Genomic DNA, 23,975 nt, shown 5'->3' with positions numbered 1-23,975 from the left:
AACTGTAAAGCGATGCGGAATATGTTGGCGCTACATAAAAATAAAGATTTTTATTATTATTAATAATGCTGACCACTTAAACACAAGGTCCCAAATATAAATCGCTTCTAAATGTTCTCCAAATCCTGATCCTGAGGGCCTGCAGGGAGAACTGGTGATTACTTCCCTGGGACAGAAAATTTTGAAATCTTTATAGTCAGGCATGTAGGAAGCAGTTTGTGTTTAATATTTGATCCAAATGGATTTTTCCAAGTGTGCACATTTAGAGCTCTTGAGAGAGAGCTAGAGGCCATCAGTACAAACAGTAAAAGGCCTGGTTTACACTTACTTTTTGTGAGTTAAAAGTTAAAATCAATCACTAGTGCTACAAAAACATGCAGTGTAGTCAAGGCTTAATAAAAAAAACCCTACAATACGAAAATGTTGAATATTCTCCTCACATATGTATATAAAATGCCTAAATGTTCTCAGTATTTTGAATGGAAACCATGATGGACATGAGTACTGTATATTGTCATGTCCTTTAGGCTTAGTAATTCTCCATCTGTCTTGGTCAATGATATAGTTTGAAAACCTCTTATATTTCAGTACTAGCTGAAGAGCCCGGCGCTGCCCGGGCATGGCATAGTATCTAACTGTGGTTAGTTATAGCAAATTATAATTATCCTCCATCCCATAGTCCCGTGCCCATATACCCATCATACATATCCGCCATCCCATAGTCCCGTGCCCATATACCCATCACACATTCTCCATCCCATAGTCCCATGCCCATATACCCGTCATACATATTCTCCATCCCATAGTCCCGTGCCCATATACATATCCGCCATCCCATAGTCCCGTGCCAATATACCCGTCATACATATCTTCCATCCCATAGTCGAGTGCCCATATACCCATCACACATATCCTCCATCCCATAGTCCCATGCCCATATACCCATCACATATCCTCCATCCCATAGTCCCATGCCCATATACCCATCACACATCCTCCATCACATAGTCCCGTGCCCATATACCCATCATACATATTCTCCATCCCATAGTCCCGTGCCCATATACCCATCACACATCCTCCATCCCATAGTCCCATGCCCATATACCCATCATACATATCCACCATCCCATAGTCCAGTGCCCATATACCCATCACACATCCCCCATCCCATAGTCCCATGCACCCATCACACATCCTCCATCCCATAGTCCCATGCCCATATACCCATCACACATCCTCCATCCCATAGTCCCGTGCCCATATACCCATCATACATATCCACCATCCCATAGTCCCGTGCCCATATACCCATCATACATATCCTCCATCCCACAGTCCAGTGCCCATATACCCATCACACATCCTCCATCCCATAGTCCCATGCCCATATACCCATCATACACATCCTGCATCCCATAGTTCAGTGCCCATATACCCATCACACATCCTCCATCCCATAGTCAACCATTATGACATCATAATGAGCGGCGGGGCTTGCAACCTATGATGACATCAGCGTTGCCATGACAACCATTGTGACATCATAATGAAGGGCGGGGCTTGATACGCACACACTGTTTCCCCATTATGTAGATAGGGGCATTATGACAGCATAATGAGGGGCGGGGCTTGGCGTGCACACACTTTTCCCCAGTATGTAGACAGGGGCAAAATTATTTGGTGAATTGGAATGCGCGGGGTTAAAATTTCGCCTCACAACATAGCTTAGGACGCTCTCGGGGTCCAGACGTGTGACTGTGCCAAATTTTGTGGCTGTAGCTGCGACAGTGTGGATGCCTATCCCGGACATACACACATAAATACATACATACATACATACACACACACACATACATACATACATACACACTTTGAGCTTTATATATTAGATTGCCCCAGAAGGATCCTAAGGTCTTTTCTAATCATTTGGACTCCCATTCGGAGCATGTTTCCGCTGTCTTTTAGTGGCTTTCTTAGAACCTTTGCAGAGCCTCTGACAGAGGTGCATAGTTTGCATCAAGGTTTTGATTTTTCTCTGTGAATAACTACAGGTCAAATTAGCTTTAAATTTTAGATTCTCACCCTCAGTCTAAAAGGCCAAACTGAACAAGTCAATTATCTCTGGCCTGAAGACAATAGATGATTCTACTAGATATATCAAGCAGGTCAATGTGGTGTGCTACAATCTGCACAGACCAACATTTCTTCAGATTTGTTTTGTGTTCTCATCTTAAGGTCCCTTTACATTTAGCGATGCACCAGCGATCCCGACCACGATATGACCCGGTCAGGATCGCTGGTGCATCGCTAAATGGTCACTAGTGAGCTGCCAAACAGGCAGATCTCACAGCGACATAGCAGCGGACGCACTTACCTTTCAGACGTGGCGAGGGTGTCCGTCTTCCGCCTGCGTCCATGGCTCCCTCGTTGGCGCCAGCAGGAAGCCCAGCAGGAAGCCGACGACGAGAAATGGACCAGGCCGATCTCGTGCAATCAGCAATAGCCAGAGGGGGAGCCGGTCGGAGGCGAGTATCACATGTAGCGATATCGCTAGCAATATCGCTGCTGCGTCACAAAATCGGTGACGCTTTAGCGATATCGCTATGTGTAAAGCCCCCTTTAGCCCACTAATTCTAAACAAATTCCCTGAGCATCCCCCTGTTATCTCAGAGTCTTCTCCTAAAATTGTTGGCAGAAGTATTTTGAATAACAGGAGATCCTGAGTAACACTATTTTATCTTAAAATGACAAAACTATGGTCCAGCATATATTAAAATAATAAAGCATACGCCACCCCATCCGTCCCCTGATGCTCCTCTTCCAAGGTATCTCACCAATCTCTATGCTTCCCTTCTAGCCAAACACTGATATAATTGCACCAGCCATTGACTGAGTAGAATCAGTGACTTCTCTGCATTTAGTGGCTACTACTCACCTGAATCGCTGTCTGTAGTTATCTCTACCTTTAACCACTCATCATCCATTAAATATGTCTCTATAGTATTAATATGGGTCGGATATTCACCCTGAAAAAAAGATTGTAAAAGTCAGAGAGCTGGAGAAGTCACATGAAATTTAAAAAAGATAAGAGATCATAAATAAACTTGACGGACAAATATGACATGCCACCAGTAATTATCACATAGCTGCTGGACTCTTGTATAAATCCAACCTGTCGGCTCCTAATTCTAACCAGCAGTCTCTGTAACCAAAAAATTGTGAGAAGATCCAGACAACATCTAATGTCTATAATCAGCTTTATCCTCTCATTTCCACCAAGTATAAAACATACATTGAATGGCCACTTTATTATAGACACCCATCTGGTAGCATATTGGCCTTTAAAACCTCAGCAATTTATGACCCACGCTCCAGATGAAGGTCCTGACTTGCTCTTTACAGTACATTCTACCTCCACCTAGAGATGCTCTATAGGACGTACTTTTCTCCAGCCCCGTGCAGATTCTCGGGACCGATCTGCTCAGGAGGACGCCAGCTACTGGCCATTTAATTGCTACTGACGTTCGGTACTGAATGATGCGGCACGTGCATTGAAGGCTTACGTCTTGATGCCGGCCAATTCCAGCAGCAGCAGCCCCAGCCCATCCCATGATACACATGCCCCCCCCCAGCATCTCCTGTGATGTACCTGGCCCCCCAGCATCTCCTGTGACGCACATGCCCCAAGCATGTCCTGTGACGGACGCACATGCCCCAAGCCTGTCCTGTGACACACATGCCCCCAGTATCTTCTGTGGTGCACATGCCCAGAGCATCTTGTGATTTTTATGCCCCAATGTCTCTTGTGATTTATATTCTCTAACGTCTCCTGTGATTATATGCCAGAGCGGATTCTTTAAAATGTATATGCTGCAGGCCCTGCATATCCTATGTGATGTATATGCTTCAGTCTCAGTGTCTCCTATGTAATGTATATGCTTCATCCCCAGGGTCTCCTGTGTTATGTATATGCTGCAGTCCCAGTGCCTACTATGTGATATACTGTATATACAGTAGTCTGTGTCTATGTGATGGCTATACTACTGACCCCCTACTGCTTGAGTTCTAAAAATGTTACATGTGCAGTGATGAATTTCCCACTGTGAGGCGATATTCAGTGTAATCTACATCTGTGATCAGGACTTACTGTTGCAATGCACTGTATAATTTAGGATAGAAATAAAACAATCTTTGCATAAATCAATAGGACAGATAAGTATAAGGCTGAGTTCACGCGTGGCGGTTTTTAAGCATCCCATGCATTCCTATGGGATTGTTTTACCACAGCGGAATCGCTTCGCGGTAAAAAACGCAGCATGCTCATTAATTTAGCGGAATCACGGCGATCCCGCATCCATAGGAATGCATTGTTCTGCTTACTTTCCGCATGTGGCTGTGCACACCATGCAAAAAGTAAGCAGAACATTTGCGGATGGTACCCACAGTCCGGAGGAGAGGAGACTGTCCTCCGGGCTTTGGGTACCATATCCCTGTAAAAAAGAGTGATTTTTGGTTCTTACCGTAAAATCTTTTTCTTGGAGCTTTCATTGGGGGACACAGATAACCATGGGTGTATGCTGCTGCTGCTGCTGCTAGGAGGCTGACACTATGCAAAACAAAAAAATTAGCTCCTCCCCGGCAGTATACACCCACCGAAAGGCACCAAGCACCTCAGTTGGTGAGAAAGCAGTAGGAGAAGCAACCAAAAACCATGAACATATGTACCAACCCAACAAGGGACTCGAAGACCCAACACGGTACAACTTAAACAGGGATTGTGCTGTGTCCCCCTATGAAGGCTCCAAGAAAGAGATTTTACGGTAAGAACCCAAAATCACTCTTTCTTTAATGCCTTATTGGGGGACACAGATAACCATGGGACGTTCCAAAGCAGTCCCGGGGGTGGGAACAGCAATAAAGGAACGACAGAAGGAAGGGCTTAGGTCGGCCGATGTGCGACCGCCGCCTGCAGAACTTTCCTACCAAGAGCTGCATCAGACGAGGCCTGAGTATTAACCCTGTAGAGCCTTGCAAAGGTGTGCAAAGACGACCAGGTCGCGGCTCTGCAAAGATGTAAGGCCGAAGCCTGGTGTCGCACAGCCCAAGAAGCCCCTACAGCCCGGGTGGAGTGGGCTTTCACTCCCGGAGGGGGCCGTTTTTCCTGAAGTCGGTAGGCTTCCAGGATGGTAGACCGAATCCAGCGAGCAATTGTGGATTTGGAAGCCGGAAGCCCTTTCCGGCGACCTTCAGAAATGACAAGCAGGGAATAAGATTGGCGAAAAGAAGCGGTCCTGGCAAGGTAAACACGCAAGGCTCTCACTACATCCAGTTTGTGGAGCGACTTTTCTAGAGGATGAGCAGGCGCAGGGCAAAACGATGGAAGAACGATATCTTCGTTAATGTGAAAGGGAGATACCACTTTTGGAAGGAAGGAAGGAACTGGCCTGAGAACGACCTTATCTTGCTGGAGGATAAGGTACGGGGAACGAGAGGATAAAGCCGCCAGCTCAGAAACTCTCCTGATGGATGTAATGGAGATTAAAAAAGCCACCTTCCATGAAGAAAAGACAGAGGGATGTCCTGGATTGGTTCGAACGGTGCCTTTTGGAGAGCGCCAAGAACGAGATAGAGATCCCATGGATCTATCGGAGGATGATGAGGAGGAGCCACATGGGCGACTCCTTGGAGAAAAGTCTTCACCTGCGGTAAGGAAGCCAGATCCTTTTGGAAGAGGATTGCCAGGGCAGAAACCTGGCCTTTGAGAGTACTGAGGGACAGGCCCTCATCTGTTGTGAGTTCATTTTCTGGTCCACCAGTTGTGAGTTCTCCTTCCAGGCTCCATCTGGTGGTAACAGGAGGTAGAGAGGCTGATTTAATCAGTAGAGATCTGCCACCTGATAATGAGGATGACGATTGGACCTCAGGAATCTCAGACTGGATTTAAGACAGCCGACGCCCTATTGTGGTGCTGGTGATTCCTTCTGGCTTGTCAGGTCTTGGTTTTCAGCTCTGTTCCAGTCATCTAAAGCTAAGTTTTTCTGCTAATGTTCACACTTGATTTTGTTAGTCTATTCAGTTTTTTGTGTGGTCAGCAAGCCCCGGCTGGGGCTGCGCTAAATTTCCACTCTTATTTATCTGTATTTGCCAATTTGCTTTTTGTCCCTTATTATATTGGCCTCTTTTTGCTCTGTCTCAGAATATTTCAGAGTGCTGATATAGTGGGAGAAGCCTAGTGACTTCAGGGTTAATTTTGCTATCAGAAGTGATGGACTTTATTTTTGTTGGGTTTTTTTGCAGATTGCAGACAGTGTCTTTCCTTTCCTATCCTTTCTAGTTAGTTTGGGCCCCATCGTTTGCTCAGCCTATTTTCCTGCCTGTGTTTGTGCTTTCATCTTGTTTCACCCTCAATACATGTGTGGGGGCTGTATTTCCTTTGGGGTCTGCTCTGGGGCAGTTAGTTTTCCCCTTTTCTTGCTTCAGGCTTATTTAGTCCTCCGTTTGTGACGAAGCGTCTAGGACCATCGTAGGTACGCTCCACGGCTGCTGCTAGTTGTGTGGTTAGGATCAGGGATCTGCAATCTGCATAGTTACCAACCTCTCTGGTTTTCTGTGACTAAGCTTGTTTTGTTTTTTTCTGCTCGGTGACCCATTCATAACGCGCATCCAAACCGGACTGGAGGAAACCAAGTATGGCTGGAATGGAGAATGACAATTGTAAAAACCTCGTTATCTTTGCACCAACGGAAAAACGCCTTTCAGTACCTATGGTAAATGCGGGAGGAGGCTGGCTTCCTAGCTCTGATCATGGTCTGAATGACCGGGTTGGAAAAACCGGATTCTCTAAGAATCGCAGCCTCAACGGCCATGCCGTTAAACTCAGAGACTGAGAATTCTGGTGGTAAAGGGGGCCTTGAGAGAGAAGATCTGGACGGTCTGGAAGCCTCCAGGGTATGTCCGCGAGCATGTTCACCAATTCCGCGTACCACGGATGTCTCGGCCAGTCTGGGGCCACTAGAATGACCGGGATGCCCTCTGACTTTATCTTTTTGCCCACTCTTGGAATTAGGGCAAGAGGAGGAAACAGGTAAGGCAGGTGAAATTGGGACCATGGAATCACCAGAGCTTCGCAACCGACAGCTAGAGGATCCCTGGACCTGGCTACAAAGTGCGGAACTTTGTTGTTCATCCAAGACGCCATGAGATCGACGTCCGGGGAGCCCCAACGCTGGCATATCTGACTGAAGACTGTGGGATGAAGTGACCATTCGCCTGACGCTAGACCCTGACGACTTAAGAAGTCGGCTGCCCAATTTTCCACCCCTGGAATGTGAACGGCGGAGATCGCCGGAACGTGACGCTCCGCCCAACGCAGAATCTTTGCCACTTCTGACATCACCTGCCTGCTGTGAGTACCGCCCTGGTGGTTTATGTACGCCACGGCCGTGGCGTCTGACTGAATGCGGACTGGCTTGCCTATGAGGAGAGGCTGCCAACGAAGGAGAGCAAGGAAGATTGCTCTGATCTCCAGAAGATTGATGGGAAGAAGAGACTCTTGGTCGTTCCAGCGCCCCTGGGCTGTTTTCCGATGGTAAACTGCCCCCCATCCTAGAAGACTGGCATCGGTGGTGATGATTTGCCACTGAGGCAGAAGAAGAGACCTTCCCTGGAGAACAGACGCCGGAAAGGTCCACCAAGTCAGTGATTGTCTGACTCTTAGCGGAAGAGTGGGGCGATCCAGAGAAAACAAGGTCTTGTCCCAGACTGAAAGGAGGAACAGCTGGAGAGGGCGAGAGTGAAATTGTGCGAAGGGCACTGCTTCCATGGAAGCTACCATTTTCCCTAGGACCCTCATGCAGGACCAAAGGGACATGATCCTTGAGCGTTTTAGAGACCGGATCCCCTTGCAAAGGGTTGAAAATTTGTCCCTCGGTAGGAACACCCGGGCTAGATTCGTGTCGAATTCCATGCCCAAAAAGGTCAGACGTTGGGTAGGGAGTAGGATGGACGACTTCTTGTTGACTATCCATCCGAGGCGTCTGAGAGCATCCAGGGTTATCTGAAGACTCTGAAGGCAGTTCCTGGCGGGACGAGCCCTTTATCAGGAGATAGTCCAGGTAAGGAATGAAAAGAATCCCCCTGGACCGAAGGATGGCCATGACTGTTGCCATCACCTTCGTAAAGACGCAGGGAGCGGAGGCTAGGCTGAAGGGAAGGGCCGTGAACTGATAGTGATTGTCCTGAATCGCGAAGCGGAGGTATCTCTGATGTCGCAAACAAATGGGGATGTGAAGGTAGGCATCCTGTATGTCCACAGAGCAGAGAAACTCTCCGGGTTCCATTGAGGCTATTACCGAACGCAGAGACTCCATCTTGAAGTGGCGGACTCTCACATGGCGATTGAGCAACTTGAGGTCCAAAATTGGACGAAGTGAGCCGTCCTTTTTTTTGGGACTACAAAGAGATTCGAGTAGAACCCTGAAAACCGTTTGTTTGCAGGAACGGGAACGATGACCCTGGCGGAAAGGAGGGAGGAGACGGCCTGAAGGAACCCTGGAATCTGGGACCGCTGTCTTGGGGATCGCGACAGGAAGAAGCGACTGTTTGGGGGGGTAGAAAATTCGATTTTGTATCCGGACGTGATGATTTCCCTGACCCAAGTGTCGTCGACAACGGATAACCATGCGTCCTTGAAAGAGGAAAGTCTGCCTCCCACCCTGGAAAGATTTCCAGGTGGGGGTGACCCGTCACTTAGACGAAAATCTGCCGGATCGGGAGCCTGAGGACCTGGAAGGCTGACCTCTGGATCTCCAGCGGGGAGCGGGCTTATAAGAAGGCTTTCTCCGGTCTCTGGAAGCAGAGTGTCGGTCCTGCTGGGATGAACCTTCTGCGGGAGAGAAGGGGCGAAAGGACCTAAACGATCGAGAAGCCTTCCTGTTAAAGAACCTCTTAGAACGGGACTGAGGAAGGGAAGTACTCTTCCCACCAGTGGCATCTGAGATTATCTGATCTAGCTTTGCGCCAAAAAGCCTAGAGCCGTGAAACGCCAGGTTGGTGAGTGACTTTTTTACGGTGGTGTCCGCATTCCACGACTTCAACCAAAGAATGCGGCGTATGGCTACTATGCTGCTGTTGGCTCTTGCTACGCACCCAGCTGCATCCAAGGAGGCGGCCAAAAAGTATTTGCCCGCATGATTAATTTGGCCTGCTAAATCTGCCAGCTCGTCTTGAGGAGCTGCCGCTGAAATGCCCTTGCACAGAATTTTTGTCCAAGCCGAAATGACCTTCGCCACCCAAGCGGAGGCGAAAATAGGACAGAGGGAGGCGCAGGATGCCTCAAAAATTGACTTAGCCAACGACTCTATTTGCCTGTCTGTTGGATCTTTAAGAGAAGCTCCGTCCGGAAGGGAAAGAACCGTCTTAGAGGAAATACGAGAAACTGGTGGATCTACCTCGGGAGCTTTGGTCCATTTCGTGACTAGATCCGCACCGAAGGGATATAGTACATCTAAGTACTTGCGACCTGAAAAACGTTTCTCAGGATGTTGCCAGTGATTGGCTAAGGAAGTGACAAACTCTTTGTGATTAGGAAAGGTTCGAGATGGAGGCCTCGCTTTCTTAAAGGAAACCGAGCATTCCTGAGGGGGTGCCTTATCCTCCTTTATCTTGAGAGTTTGGAATATAGCCGATATGAGACTATCTACCATATCCCGGGTTCTAGCTATGTTGTCCGCCTCTGAGTCAGATCCAGATTGGGAATAATCGTCTGATCTAGGATCGTCTGTTGAGGATGGAGACGAAAAGCGTAGCCTGGGAGAAGCGGAGGGACCCTGCGAACTGGAAGACGAGCCAGACAAGATCCGCTTCCTAGAGCCCCTACCCGGCTTGTCCGTCTGAGGGTCGTGTTCAGGTGCTGGCGACTCGCTGTGAGAGGCGGTCGGCGCACAGGTCGCTGCAGATAGCTGGGGTAACCGCTCTAAGACCTGGACCAGAGATTGAGACACTTTTGTCAAATCCAAAACCGACTGAGACATTGCCACGGCCCACTCAGGGGGTGGGGCGTTCTCCACCCGGGGCTCGGAGTACTCCTGAGGGGCAGACATGGAGTAAGGGCTGCAGGACGGGCAGAAGGGAGTCGACTAACCTGATGCCCACTTCTTTTTACAGCGCGCGCAGGCGTAGTGAATAGCGGTGGGTCTAGAACAGAAGGCCCCTGCAGGGTTGGGCATATGTCTCTGTGGTAGGAATGCTACCTGAATGAAACTGCGGGGGGAGCTAATTCAAGCGTCAGGCTGAGGCAGAGTCGAGTCTACCGAGGTTCAGAAGCAGACAGAACAGCGTTGTGTCCCCCAGGAAAAGATCCGGAGAAGAGGGAGAAAGATGTTCAGCAAGGGCAGGAAGAGACGTTGGCGGTGGGCGGGGCTTAACCGCCGCACCGCATGATTGGCTGAGGCCTGAGGGGGGCGCGGTTAACGTCATGCTGACAGGGCTGAAGCGAAACCAGCCCTGAGAGAGGCTGAATAAGCGCGCGAAGAAAGCGCACGCAGGGAGAGGGCAGGCAGCTTTTGAAAATGAAAGTGAAATTGAAAGCGCTCCCTCTGCCCTCACGAGCGCCGGCGCGCCGGGAGGAAAGAAGCCACAGGGACAACCCACAAAGACAGGGAGGCCAAAGGAATAGGAAGCCACAGGGACAGGGCAGCCACTGGGTAGGATGCTGCCGTGGAAGCTACCGCTGAACCCCCCGATGAAAGCGCGCGTCTGACAGCACTTGGTGGAGGAAAAATGGCGGGAAATTTAAAAAGGTACTGATCCTGATGGCGTGTTGCAGGGCGGTATTTTGAAACAGCGCAGTACTGGCTGTAACGGCTGCAGGGATGATAGTCGGCTAGGGTCCATATTTGAGAGCGGGGCTGGAGGGGACATCCGGATCCGCTTACCTGACGTCCCTGAGGAGGATGACCGCAGGGGCCCACAATAGTCAGCAGGCCGCTGGGAGAAACGATCCTCAGTACCCGCACTATGTCCATATGGTGCAGAAGACGGCTCCAACTCATGCTGGTAGGGGAAACGTCACCGCTGGCGACCGCCGTCTTCCTCTCAGCCCTGTCCCGGGAGAGGGGTGAGGAGGATACTCAGCTAGGACCGGCCACCGTGATAAGCCCATAGCACCCGAGGGTGATAGGGGAAGGTCCTGCCTGCGGTCCTGAGAGGTGCGATGTGGGAAATACCACACTGCTCGCTCAGCCGCCTGAAAAGGAAAAGCAGGATGAACTCACATCCTGTTTCCTGATGCTGTATCTGAAAAATAAAATGAAAATATTAATAATCACAACTAAAACCTGAAAGGAAAAAGGGCTCCATTAAATGCGGATCTGGGGAGATCCCGGTCCGCCTCCTACAGACACTAAGCACAAACTGAGGTGCATGGTGCCTGTCGGTGGGTGTATACTGCCGGGGAGGAGCTAATTTTCTTGTTTTGCATAGTGTCAGCCTCCTAGCAGCAGCAGCATACACCCATGGTTATCTATGTCCCCCAATAAGGCGATAAAGAAATAGAATTTAAAATAAAAAATATTGTTATTCTCACCTTCCGACGTGCCGCGCAGCCTTTCCGCTTCTCTCCACGCTCCCAGTCCCAGTAATCCTTTGCGAGCGATGACGTCCGTTCTCGCGGGATCGCGAAGTCTCGCGGTCATTCGCGCAACGTCATCGCAAATGACCGTGAGAGGTCGCGATCACGCGAGAACGGACGTCATCGCTGTAATTCTCGCAAATGATTACCGGGAGCGTGTAGAGGGGGGCGGGAAGGCAGCGCGGGACGCCGGAAGGTAAGAATAACAATATTTTTTTTTTATTATTTTTTTACATCCTATCTTTTACTATTGATGCCGCATAGGCAGCCTCAATAGTAAAAAGTTGGTCACACTCGTCAAACACTGTGTTTGACGAGTGTGACCAACCTGTCAATCAGTTCTCCAAGCGATGCTACAGATCGCTTGGAAAACGCTAGCAATTCTGCAAGCTAATTATGCTTGCAAAATGCTAGTTTTTCCGCGGGAAAATCGCGGGAATTTAAAATGCGATTTTCCCGCGGAATGGAATACGGAATTCTCGCGGTAATTTCCGCGAGAGTTCAGCTACGTGTGAACCAAGCCTAAAGTTTGTAAAATATGCTGTTAGATAACTTTATTCTGAACAAGCTTGTCTCAGAGTACAGCTCACTAAATACTTCACATCATATTTCTTCACAGTCCATGAAGAGGGGAGGAGGGATGGAGCATGTTTGTGCTCAATCATATTCAAGAATACACAAATATATAGGCCCTCATCAATCCTGTTACTGTATTTCCAAATTTGAGATGTTAGAAAACAGTTTTTCCCCTTATATTCTATGTATAGTGTATATAAGTTACCAGAGCAGCTATTTCTCTAAACATGAGCTAAGAGGAAAAACAAACTAAAACATCAAGCATACAGAGACAATATATACTGGACTATTGATTTATGCACAGTTTATTGAAAGTTTAGATATGCTTTAAAAAGTACTTACCTTCCTTAATCCTGCTTTCCTGTTCACTCCAGAAGTTCTGAGATGAATGTAAACTTTCCTTCCCTGTGTGTTTGTCATTTTTTCCCCTTATCTGTAGAGGAGGAGCTTCACTACTTATCATGAACATCAACTGCAGCACAGATTAATCTCAGCTAAAAGTCAAGACCTTAGATCAGGAATAGGACAGACATTTATAGGACATTTCATAACTTTCCCAAATTCTTATGAAAAAAATATTCCCCACAAATTGCATTGAACTACTGAACCCAATTTATTATATATTTTAGGAGTTGGTCCATTTTATACAGACTCCACAGCCCTGCTTCAAACGCAAGTGGAAATATGCAGCCAACCACCCACATGCCCAAACAATAAACAGCCACATTTCCAGACTGCTTGTCCTGGAAATGTTGCCATTTAGGCTTGTGGACACTGAGGCTTTCCGCAACCTATTGGCGGCGGGTGTCGTTTGGTATTCAGCCCCCAGTCACCAGTATTTCTTCTCGTAACCATCCCCATCTTATACCAGCACGTGTCCCATAACATAACCTGTGCCTTGACCAACACAGTTTCTGGGAAGGTCCACTTAACCACGGACACATGGACAAGTGCTTTTGGCCAGGGAGGCTATATTTCCCTGATGGCACACTGGATGAACTTGCTGGAGGCCGGGACAGAGTCGGACTCCGAGACGGCACACGTGCTACCGTCATCTAGAATTGCGGGCCAAAGTTTCATCGTGGTTCCTGCCTCCACCTACACCAGGTCTTGCACCCCCTCTCCTCCATCTAAGAATTATCATCCATATCAGTCGCAAGCTGGAAGTACTGCCTCGGTGAGGCAGCAACAGGCTCTGCTTAAACTCATAACTTTAGATGATAAACAGCACAGCACAGCAGAATTGTTGAAATCTGTTGCTCTTGCTGCTGAATCTACAACAAGGCATGGTTGTGTGTGATAATAGATGTAAACTGGTTGTGGCTCTGAAGCTTGGCAAGTCTGCACATGTACCATGCCTGGCCCATGTGCTCAACATAGTGGTTCAGCGCTTTCTGAAAACCTACCCCAATTTGCTTGAGTTACTTATGATTGTACGCTGCATGCGCGCCCATTTCCGTAAGTCACCTACAGCTGCCGCCGGTCTGGCGGTGCTGCAGCAGCGGTTGCAACTGCCACCTCACCAACTGGTTTGCGACCTGCCCAGCTCTTGTACTCAACATAGATATGTTGGCAAGGCCTTGTGAGCAGCCGAAAGTAGTTAAATAGCTGGTGCTCGGTTTCTGACTGGCGTCACATGGGCTCCGGTTTTGACTGGCGCAGGCCTGGTGTTTATACCTTGATCCCATAGGGTGTGTAGTTTTGAAATACTAGTCCTGGCTAACCTAGCATAGATTACATTGCCTTGTTCAAATTTGTTATGATCACTGAACTTTCACATTCTACTTTGGATTGACAATTAATCTGATCACTTCATTTTTTGCTGCACTCGGGTCACAGGTCTAATTTCCAAACACAGTAACTCCAATCAGGAGAGGACTAGTGTCTGTAATAAATTGATCATTCAGTGTATAAAACTGGTGGATAAAACAAGACTGAACACAAGACCTTCACAGTCTTCTACACAACATAGGGAACGTTACATGACACCTTTTCTCCATCTACCTGATGATCCTGAGGAACATTGGGATCTTCTTGTTTACAGTCTTGTGGAAGAAGAGGATGGGGACATCTCTCTGGTGTTGTCCTGTTACTGGATAGAACTGGTGGAAACACATACAGGGACTGAATTCAATCTTTACATACAGATAATTATAGGCCGTGTGTATTTAGTCCTGTGTATTACCTGATGATGTTAGGGGCTGGGGATCCTCCATCATGACGTCCTTGTACAGATCTTGGTGTCCTTCTAAATACTCCCACTCCTCCATGGAGAAATAGACGGTGACATCCTGACACCTTATAGGAACCTGACACATACAATGATCCAGTCATCCCCCGATCCCTTTATAGCGTTACTGTATAATGTCCCAGCATTCCCAGCAGTGTCACCTCTCCAGTCAGCAGCTCAATCATCTTGTAGGTGAGTTCTAGGATTTTCTGGTCATTGATGTCCTCATGTATCAGGGGGTGAGGTGGAGGCCCCGTGATTGGGCTCAGGGGTCTTCCCCATCCCTCAGACAAAGGGGCCTGACAGCACTCACTAGAGGTCTTCTTTACTACGGTGTAATTCTGGTTATGGAAAGACACATTAATAAATCTCACTACAGACATTTCCAGAGTCCTCACCTCTCCAGTTCTGTCCATCTGTTATTCCCATAGATAAGAATGATGTAATGTGACGTCATCAGAGTCTCTCACCTCTCCAGTAAGCCGGAAGAGGATCTCTAGGGTGAGGTGTAATATCTTCTCCGCCATCTTGTCCCTGTCCCTATCCATCCTTGTAGGGTCACTCAGGAAAATTCTCTTATATAGAAGATTTCCACTGAGAGGATCCGATATTGTAGGGACCTGAATGGGGAGATGACGATGTGACATCATAAAGATCCCATGTAAGAAATCTCCGGAGCTATTACCAGCTTCGCATGATCACTACATACAGTCATGGCCCCGTCCTGCCCCCGGTATAATAATAATAATAATTTTATTTCTATAGCGCCAACATATTCCGCAGCACTTTACATTACAGAGGGGACTTCTACAGACAACAGACATTACAGCATACCAATAAACACATAGATCAAAACAGATACCAAGAGGAATGAGGGCCCTGCTCGCAAGCTTACAATCTATAAGGAAAAGGAGGAGACACGAAAGGTGGATGGTAACAATTGCTTTTATTGTTTGGACCAGCCATAGTGTAAGAATCGGGTGTTCCTGTTGCTGCATGAACCAGTTAACAGTCTAAATAAGTAACAGTACAGACACAGAGGGCTATTAAAAGCATAAAGCATGTGAGAACATGATGCAAAGAACCTGGTTATGGTAAAAAATTTTGAATGAGCCACACAGGGATATTTAGGTTAATGCATTGAGGCGATAGGCCAATCTGAATAAATGCGTTTTTAGGGCACGCTTAAAACTGTAGGGATTGGGGGTTAATCGTATTAACCTGGGTAGTGCATTCCAAAGAACTGGCGCAGCACGTGAAAGGTCTTGGAGACGGGAGTGGGAGGTTCGGATTATTGAGGATGTTATCTTCAGGTCATTAGCAGAACGAAGGGTACAGCTAGGGAGGTAGGCTAAGACGAGGGAGGAGATGTAGGGTGGTGCTTAGCCATGGAGTGCTTTGTGGGTGAGGGTAATAAGTTCTGGAGTGGATGGGTAACCAGTGTAAGGTCTGGCACAAAGTAGAGGCATCGGTATAAAGACTGGTGAGGAATATGATCCTAGCTGCAACACTTAGGACAGATTAGAAAGGGGAGAGTTTGGCAAGAGGGAGACCGATTAGTAGAGAGTTACAATAGTCCAGATGAGAATGAATAAGAGAAACAGTAAGAGTTTTTGCAGAGTCGAAAGTAAGAAAGGGTCGAATTCTAGAAATGTTTTTGGAGGTGCAGATAACAAGAGCGAGCCAGTGATCGGATGTGGGGGGGTGAATGAAAGCTCGGAATCAAGTATGACCCCAAGACAGAGGGCATGTTGCTGGGGAGTAATGGTGGAACCACACACGGAAATGGCAATGTCGGGCATAGGTAGGTTAGTAGAGGGAGGAAACACGAAGAGTTCAGTTTTTGACAGGTTCAGTTTCAGACAGAGGGAGGACATGATGTTAGAGACAGCAGTAAGACAATCACTGGTGTTTTCCAAAAAGGCAGGCGTTACATCAGGAGAATAAGTGTATAATTGGGTGTCATCAGCATAGAGATAGTACTGGAACCCAAATCTACTGATTGCTTGACCAATAGGGGCAGTATACAAAGAAGAGGAGGGGGCCTAGAACCGATCCTTGAGGAACCCCAACAGTAAGGGGAAGATTAGAGGAGAAGCCTGCAAAAGATACAGTAAAGGAGTGGTCAGAGAGATAGGAGGAGAACCAGGAGAGAACGGTGTCCTTGAAGCCGATGGAGTGTAGCATAGTGAAGAGAAGCTGGTGATCCACAGTGTCGAATGCTGCAGAGAGATCCAGGAGAATTAGCATGGAGTAGTGACCATTAGATTTAGCTGTTAGAAGATCATTAGAGACTTTAGTGAGGGCAGTTTCAGTAGAGTGAAGAGAGCGGAAACTGGATTGTAGAGGGTTGAGGAGAGAGTTATCTGAGAGATAGTGGATAAATCGGGTGTGAACCATGCGTTCCAGGAGTTTAGAGACGAAGGGAAGATTAGAGACAGGTCTATAGTTAGCGGCACAGTTTTGGTCGAGGGATGGTTTTTTAAAGGGAATCTGTCACCCTATTTTTCGCCTATCAGCTGCCAGCACCGACATCAGGGGCTTATCTACAGCATTCTGTAATGCTGTAGATAAGGCCCCGATGTAACCTGAAAGATAAGAAAAATGAGTTAGATTATACTCACCCAGGGGCGTTCCAGGTCCGGCCTTGGTCCGATGGGTGTCGCGGTCCAGTATGACGCCTCCCATCTTGTAGCGGTGACGTCCTCTTCTTTCCTTCCCGTCGTGGTTCCTGCGCAGGCGCACAGCTCTGCCCTGTTGAGGGCAGAGCAGAAAACTGCAGTGCGCAGGTGCCGGACTCTCCCGGCGCCTGCGCATTGCAGGACTCTGCTCTGTCCTCAACAGGGCAGAGCAATGCGCCTGCGCAGGAGTCGCAACGGGAAGGAAAGAAGAGGACGTCACTGATACAAGATGGGAGGCGCCGTACTGGACCGCGACACCCATCGGACCAAGACCGGACCTGGAACACCCCTGGGTGAGTATAATCTAACTCATTTTTTTTTCTCAATGGAGATAAAGCAATTGTCTGATCGTGTGGAGCAGCTCGCTGCGGAAGTGCGGGGAATTTCCGCCTACCTTGCTCGTTCGCATGCTGTTGAACCAAAGATCCCTACACCTGATGTATTTTTTGGGGATCGATCTAAATTTTTGAGTTTCAAAAATAATTGTAAATTATTTTTTGCCTTGAAGCCTAACTCGTCAGGGAGCTCCGCGCAGCAGGTTAAAATTGTCATCTCTTTGCTGCGTGGCGATCCCCAGGATTGGGCGTTTTCTTTGAAACCAGATGATCCTATTCTGACTAATGTGAACGCATTCTTTCAAGCCTTGGGGTTGTTGTATGACGAACCTAATGCTATTGATCAGGCTGAAAAGACCCTGTTGGCATTGAACCAGGGTCGAGATTCTGCAGAGTTGTACTGTCAAAAGTTCCGAAAGTGGGCGGTCCTTACTACCTGGAATGATAATGCCTTGGCTGCTCTCTTTCGGAAGGGTTTGTCAGAAGCCGTAAAAGATACTATGGTGGGATTTCCTGTTCCCTCTGGGCTGGACGATTCTATGTCATTAGCCATTCAGGTTGATCGGCGTTTACGTGAACGCAGGATTGTACGAGAGGTGTTGCCACCGGTTGAACAGACGTCTGAACCTATGCAATGTGATAGAGTTTTGTCTAAGGCGCAACGTCAGGAGTTCAGAAGGCATAATAAACTGTGTTTTTTCTGTGGAGATGCCTCGCATATTATTTCTGTTTGTCCTAAACGAGAGAAACGCTTTGCACACACGTTTTCTGTTGGTGGTGTTCAACCTAAGTTTCTTCTGGCAATTACTCTGATCTGCTCCCTGTCCACATTTTCCGCCAAGGCTTTTGTGGATTCGGGAGCAGCGCTAAACCTAATGGACTTGGATTTTGCTAAACGTTGTGGATTTCCGATGACACCTCTGCAGACGCCTATCCCTTTGAGGGGGATTGATTCTACTCCTTTTGCTAAAAATAAACCTCAGTTTTGGACCCAGGTGGTCATGCGGGTCGCCCCAGACCATCAAGAAAATTGCAGATTTTTGGTGTTGCATGGTCTGCATGATGCCGTTGTTCTGGGGTTTCCCTGGTTGCAATTTCATAATCCAGTTTTGGATTGGAAATCTGTGTCTGTGGTGAGTTGGGGTTGTCGGTGTGCCTTTAGTGAGGCTCCGTTTTTTTCCACCTCTCCTCAGTCGCATGATGTTCCTATTTGGCGGACTTTTATGATGTATTTAGTGAGAATGAGTCTGCGTCCTTGCCTCCTCATAGGAGTTATGACTGTGCAATTGAACTGAGCCCGGGGTGTAAATATGCCAAGGGTCGGCTCTTCAATTTATCTGTACCCGAGCACGAGGCTATGCGGTCCTATATTAAGGAGGCGTTGGAGAAGGGTCATATTAGACCATCCTCTTCACCCTTAGGTGCCGGTTTTTTTTTTGTGGCCAAAAAGGATGGTTCTTTAAGGCCTTGTATTGATTATCGTGCCCTCAACAAAATTACTATTAAATATCAGTATCCGTTACCCCTGATTTCGGATTTATTCTCTAGAGTTAGAGGTGCTTGCTGGTTTACCAAGCTTGACCTCAGGGGGGCATATAATCTTATCTGCATTAAGCAGGGGGATGAATGGAAGACGGCGTTTAATTCTCCGGAGGGACATTTTGAGTACCTGGTGATGCCTTTTGGGCTCACTAATGCCCCTTCTGTCTTCCAGTGCTTCATGAACGATATTTTCCGAGACTTTGTCGATAAATTTTTGATTATCTATCTGGATGATATTTTGATCTTCTCCAAGGATTGGGATTCTCATGTGGAACATATTCGGACTGTGTTCCGGATCTTGAGGGAGAATTCCCTGTATGTCAAAGGATCGAAATGCCTTTTTGGAGTACAGAGGATTTCATTTTTGGGATTTATTTTGTCTCCGTCAACTATTGAAATGGACCCGGCCAAGGTACAGGCCATTTATGATTGGGTTCAGCCCACTTCTTTGAAGGCCCTCCAGAAGTTTTTGGGTTTTGCTAATTTTTATCGGAAATTTATAGCAACATTTTCTAGTATTGCCAAGCCATTGACTGATCTGACTAAGAAGGGTGCTGATGTGTTGAATTGGTCTCCAGAGGCTGTTGCTTCCTTTCAGGAGCTGAAGCGAAGATTTACCTCCGCCCCGGTTTTGCGGCAACCTGATGTCTCACTCCCGTTCCAGGTAGAGGTGGATGCTTCTGAGATTGGTGCAGGAGCTGTTTTGTCCCAAAAGGATCCTGTAACATCTAAAATGAATCCCTGTGCTTTCTTTTCCCAAAAGTTCTCTCCATCTGAACGTAACTATGATGTGGGGAATCGGGAACTGTTGGCCATAAAATGGGCATTTGAGGAGTGGAGACATTGGTTGGAGGGAGCTAAACATCAAGTTGTGGTCCTCACTGACCACAAGAATTTGATTTACCTAGAGTCGGCTAAACGCTTGAACCCTAGACAGGCTAGGTGGGCCTTGTTTTTTACAGGTTTTGATTTTGTGGTCTCTTTTCTTCCTGGAACTAAGAATGTCAAGGCAGACGCCCTCTCTAGGAGCTTCTTTGCTGATTCTCCTGTGGTGACCAAGCCTGCTACCATCTTAGGCGAAGGGGTAGTTCTTTCTGCCATCTCGCCCGATTTGAGACTTGCTCTGCAAGAGTTCCAGGAGGACAAACCTGAGCGTTGTCCCAGTGGAAAGTTGTATGTTCCTGACCAGTGAAGAAGAGAGTGATGTCTGAAGTTCATTGCTCTGCATTGGCTGGTCGTCCAGGTATTTTTGGTACTAGAGATCTGGTAAGTTGCTCTTTTTGGTGGCCCACCTTGTCTCATGATGTCAGGAATTTTGTGCAGTCCTGTGGGACTTGCTCCCGGTCTAAATCTTGTTCTTGCTCTAGTGGGTTGTTGATGCCTTTTCCCGGTGCCCAGGAGGCCATGGACCCATATTTCAATGGATTTCATCTCTGATATGCCGGTCTCTCAAAGAATGACTGTTATTTGGGTGATTTGTGATAGGTTCTCTAAGATGGTTCATCTTGTACCACTCCCTAAGTTGCCGTCTTCCTCTGAGTTGGTGCCCCTGTTTTTGCAACAGGTGGTTCGCTTGCACGGGATTCCTGAGAACATTGTATCTGACAGAGGAGTTCAGTTTGTGTCTAGATTTTGGAGGACTTTCTGTTCCAAGCTGGGAATTCAGTTGTCCTTCTCCTCTGCTTTTCACCCTCAGACCAATGGGCAGACAGAGAGAACAAACCAGACCTTGGAGTCGTATTTGAGATGTTTTATTTCCGCTGATCAGGATGATTGGGTTTCATTTTTGCCCTTGGCCGAATTTGCTTTAAATAATAGAGCTAGTTCTGCCACTTTGATGTCACCTTTTTTTTGTAACTTTGGGTTTCATCCTCGATTTTCTTCAGGGCAGGTGGAGCCTTCTGCCTGCCCAGGTGTTGACACTGTGGTGGAGAGAATGCACCAGATCTGGGACCAAGTGGTGGATAAGTTATCTCTCTCCCAGGAAAAGGCCCAGCGGTTTTCCAATCGACATAGGACCATTGGTCCCCAGTTTAAGATTGGTGATATGGTGTGGTTATCATCAAAAAATATTGCTATGAAGGTGGCTTCTCCTAAGTTTAAGCCTAGATTTATTGGACCTTACAAGATTTTGGAGATTATTAATCCGGTCTCTTTTCGTTTGGCTCTTCCTGTCACATTTAAAATCCATAATGTGTTCCATAAGTCCTTGTTGAAGAGGTTTGTTGAACCAGTTGTTCCTGGGGTGGCACCTCCGGACCCTGTATTGGTTGAAGGTAACATGGAATATGAGGTAGAGAAAATACTGGATTCCCGTCTGGCTAGACGGAGACTCCAGTATTTGGTTAAGTGGAAGGGTTATGGTCAGGAGGATAATTCCTGGGTCTCTGCCTCTGATATTCATGCCAAAAGACTGGTGCGTGCCTTTCATCGGGCTCACCCTGATCGCCCTGGTGGCGTGGTTGAGGGTTCGGTGACCCCTCCTCAAGGGGGAGGTACTGTTGTGAGTTCATTTTCCCCTTCGTCACTGAGGTCTGGTGAACTCCCTATTCTGGTAAAGGAAGGTAATGAGCCTGATTATCAGGCACCTGAGCCTAATGATGATGACTGGCTGAGTGGAGTCACGGACTGGATATAAGGCTGCCGACTCCCTTCTGCCCTGCGGGTGATTTCTCTGTGGACTTCTAGGAGACCAGTCTGATTCCTGCTCCTCTAAAGCTAAGTTTTCTGCTTTGCCTTTTAGCATTTGTGTTTTGTTTTTTGTTTGCCTTGCTTTTCTGGATTCTGCCATTCCCTGCTGGGGTGAGCTGAATCTCCTTTTGCCGGTTGCTCTGTCTTCAGAATATTCCTGAGTACTGACATAGTCTTTTTGAAGCCTAGCGTCTTCAGGGCCTTTTTCACTGTCAGTCTGTTGGCTCTTATTTTCATAGGGTTTTTCACGGATTGCAGACAGCAGCCTTCCTGTCCTTTCCTATCTAGTTAGCTTTGGCCCCGTCTTTGCTCAGTCTATCTTTCTGTCTGTGTTGTGTTCTTGCTTCACCGTCATTATATGTGGGGGGCTGCCTTTTGCTTTGAGGTCTGCTCTGGGGCAGTTTAGATTTCCCTTTCTGTCTTTAGGCTATTTAGTCCTCCGGCTGTGATCGAGGGGTCTAGGGCATTGTAGGAACCCCCCACGGCTACTGCTAGTTGTGTTGATAGGTTCAGGGGTCTGCAATCCGATAGCTGCCAACTTCACTGGTTTTCTGGACTTAGCTAGCATTTCTGTTTTTGCCTCCTACGGTGACTCATTCATAACAGGGGACCATGCATACCAGGATTGGGGGGGGTTGAGAGGACCATGCATACCAGGATTGGAGGGTGAGGGAACCATGAATACCAGTATATGGATAAGGGGGTACCATGCATACCAGGATTGGGGATGAGGGGACCATGCATACCAGAATTGGTAGGTACGGGGTGCCATATATAGCAGGATTGGGGATGAGGGGACCATGCATACCAGGATTGGGGGGTGAGGGGGTCATGCATACCAGGATTGGGGGGGGTGAGAGGACTATGCATACCAGGATAGGGGAGTGAGGGGACCATGCATACCAGGATTGGGGGGAAAGTGAGAGGGCCATGCATACCAGGATTGAGGGGGGTGAGAGGACCATGCATACCAGGATTGAGGGGGTGAGAGGACCATGCATACCAGGATTGGGGAGTGAGGGGTACCATGCATGCCAGGATAGGGGAGGTGAGAGGACCATGCATACCAGGATAGGGGGTGAGGGGACCATGCATACCACGAAAGGGGGGTGAGGGGACCATGCATACCAGGATTGGGGGGGGGTGAGAGGACCATGCATACCAGGATTGGGGGGTGGTGAGAGGACCATGCACGCCAGGATAGGGGAGGGGAGAGGACCATGCATACCAGGATAGGGGGTGAGGGGACCATGCATACCACGAAAGGGGGGTGAGGGGACCATGTATACCAGGATTGGGGGGGGTGAGAGGACCATGCATACCAGGATTGGGGGGTGAGGGGTACCATGCATGCCAGGATAGGGGAGGTGAGAGGTCCATGCATACCAGGATTGAGGGGTGAGGTGACCATGCATACCAGGATTGGAGGGTGAGGGGACCATGCATACCAGGATTGGAAGGTGAGGGGACCATGCATACGAGGATTGGGGGGGGGGGGTTGAGGGGACCATACATACCAGGATAGGGATGAGGGGGTACCATGCATACCAGGATTGGGGGATGAGGATACCATGCATACCTGGATGAGGAATGGGGTGCCATGCATACCAGGATTGGGGGGGTGAGGGTACCATACATACCAGGATAGGGATCAGGGGCAGCACATACCAGGATAGGAGACCATATACCAATAAAAATGCCTGCCACCCAGGCGTAGAATGGGTTCAGAACTAGTAAACTTATAATGGTTTATCACAGTCCCATTATAGTTACACACAGAGATTTATCCCAGGCTCAGCACTGAGGGGGTTAATGCCCCCTGTGCCCAGTAATGGGGAATCTCCAGCACCTACCTCCACCTGCAGAGCCGCACACCACATATATGGCTGTTCTGTGCGCACAGGACCTGGGATGACGTCACAGCAGGGGAGGAGCCAGGGGTCACATGATCAGGGGCCTCAGTGTGCTGTGCTGGGTGTCATGGTGAAGTTTCTGTGTGGGGTCAGGAGGGAGCTACAGGGTGGACGTAGCAGCAGGGTCGGGACAAGGTGTTCTTATGATAGGCACCCACTGCTACCTCTTGCCTCCCCATGGGGGGCGCACTTTGAAAAAAAAAAGTTAAAAACTGACAATGTTCAATGACTGCGGAGTCCCGGCGCCTTCCTCTGGAGGTTAGGATTCAGCACACTGGCAGACAGGATGCAGGCATATAAGAATGGGGGATTACGTCTGTCGCCTTCCTAACCCTGAAGACACCAATCACGGCAGTGTTGTCATTGTGAACAGTG

The 23,975-nt window shown here is 48.1% G+C and overlaps 1 protein-coding gene across 1 annotated transcript in view; it reads right to left on the bottom strand.

Moving 5' to 3' along the window:
* LOC141070491 (uncharacterized) overlaps window positions 1-23,645 on the bottom strand; it is a 170,972-nt gene extending 147,327 nt beyond the window's left edge. Inside the window, exons 1-6 of the mRNA XM_073559492.1 lie at window positions 23,541-23,645; window positions 14,909-15,058; window positions 14,600-14,779; window positions 14,394-14,517; window positions 14,213-14,310; window positions 2,939-3,029 (exon numbers count right to left, since the gene is read on the bottom strand). Of these exons, the coding sequence (XP_073415593.1) occupies window positions 2,939-3,029; window positions 14,213-14,310; window positions 14,394-14,517; window positions 14,600-14,779; window positions 14,909-15,058; window positions 23,541-23,567 (670 nt within the window). The 5' untranslated portion in view covers window positions 23,568-23,645. The remainder of the gene's footprint in view (window positions 1-2,938; window positions 3,030-14,212; window positions 14,311-14,393; window positions 14,518-14,599; window positions 14,780-14,908; window positions 15,059-23,540) is intronic.
* Between the last annotated feature and the right edge of the window lie 330 nt (window positions 23,646-23,975).

This window comes from Dendrobates tinctorius, unplaced genomic scaffold (genome assembly GCF_039654945.1).
Source record: "Dendrobates tinctorius isolate UK_male_01 unplaced genomic scaffold, ASM3965494v1 ptg000014l, whole genome shotgun sequence".
NCBI classification, from domain to species: Eukaryota; Metazoa; Chordata; class Amphibia; order Anura; family Dendrobatidae; genus Dendrobates; species Dendrobates tinctorius.
This window is presented reverse-complemented; position numbering and strand designations above follow the sequence as displayed.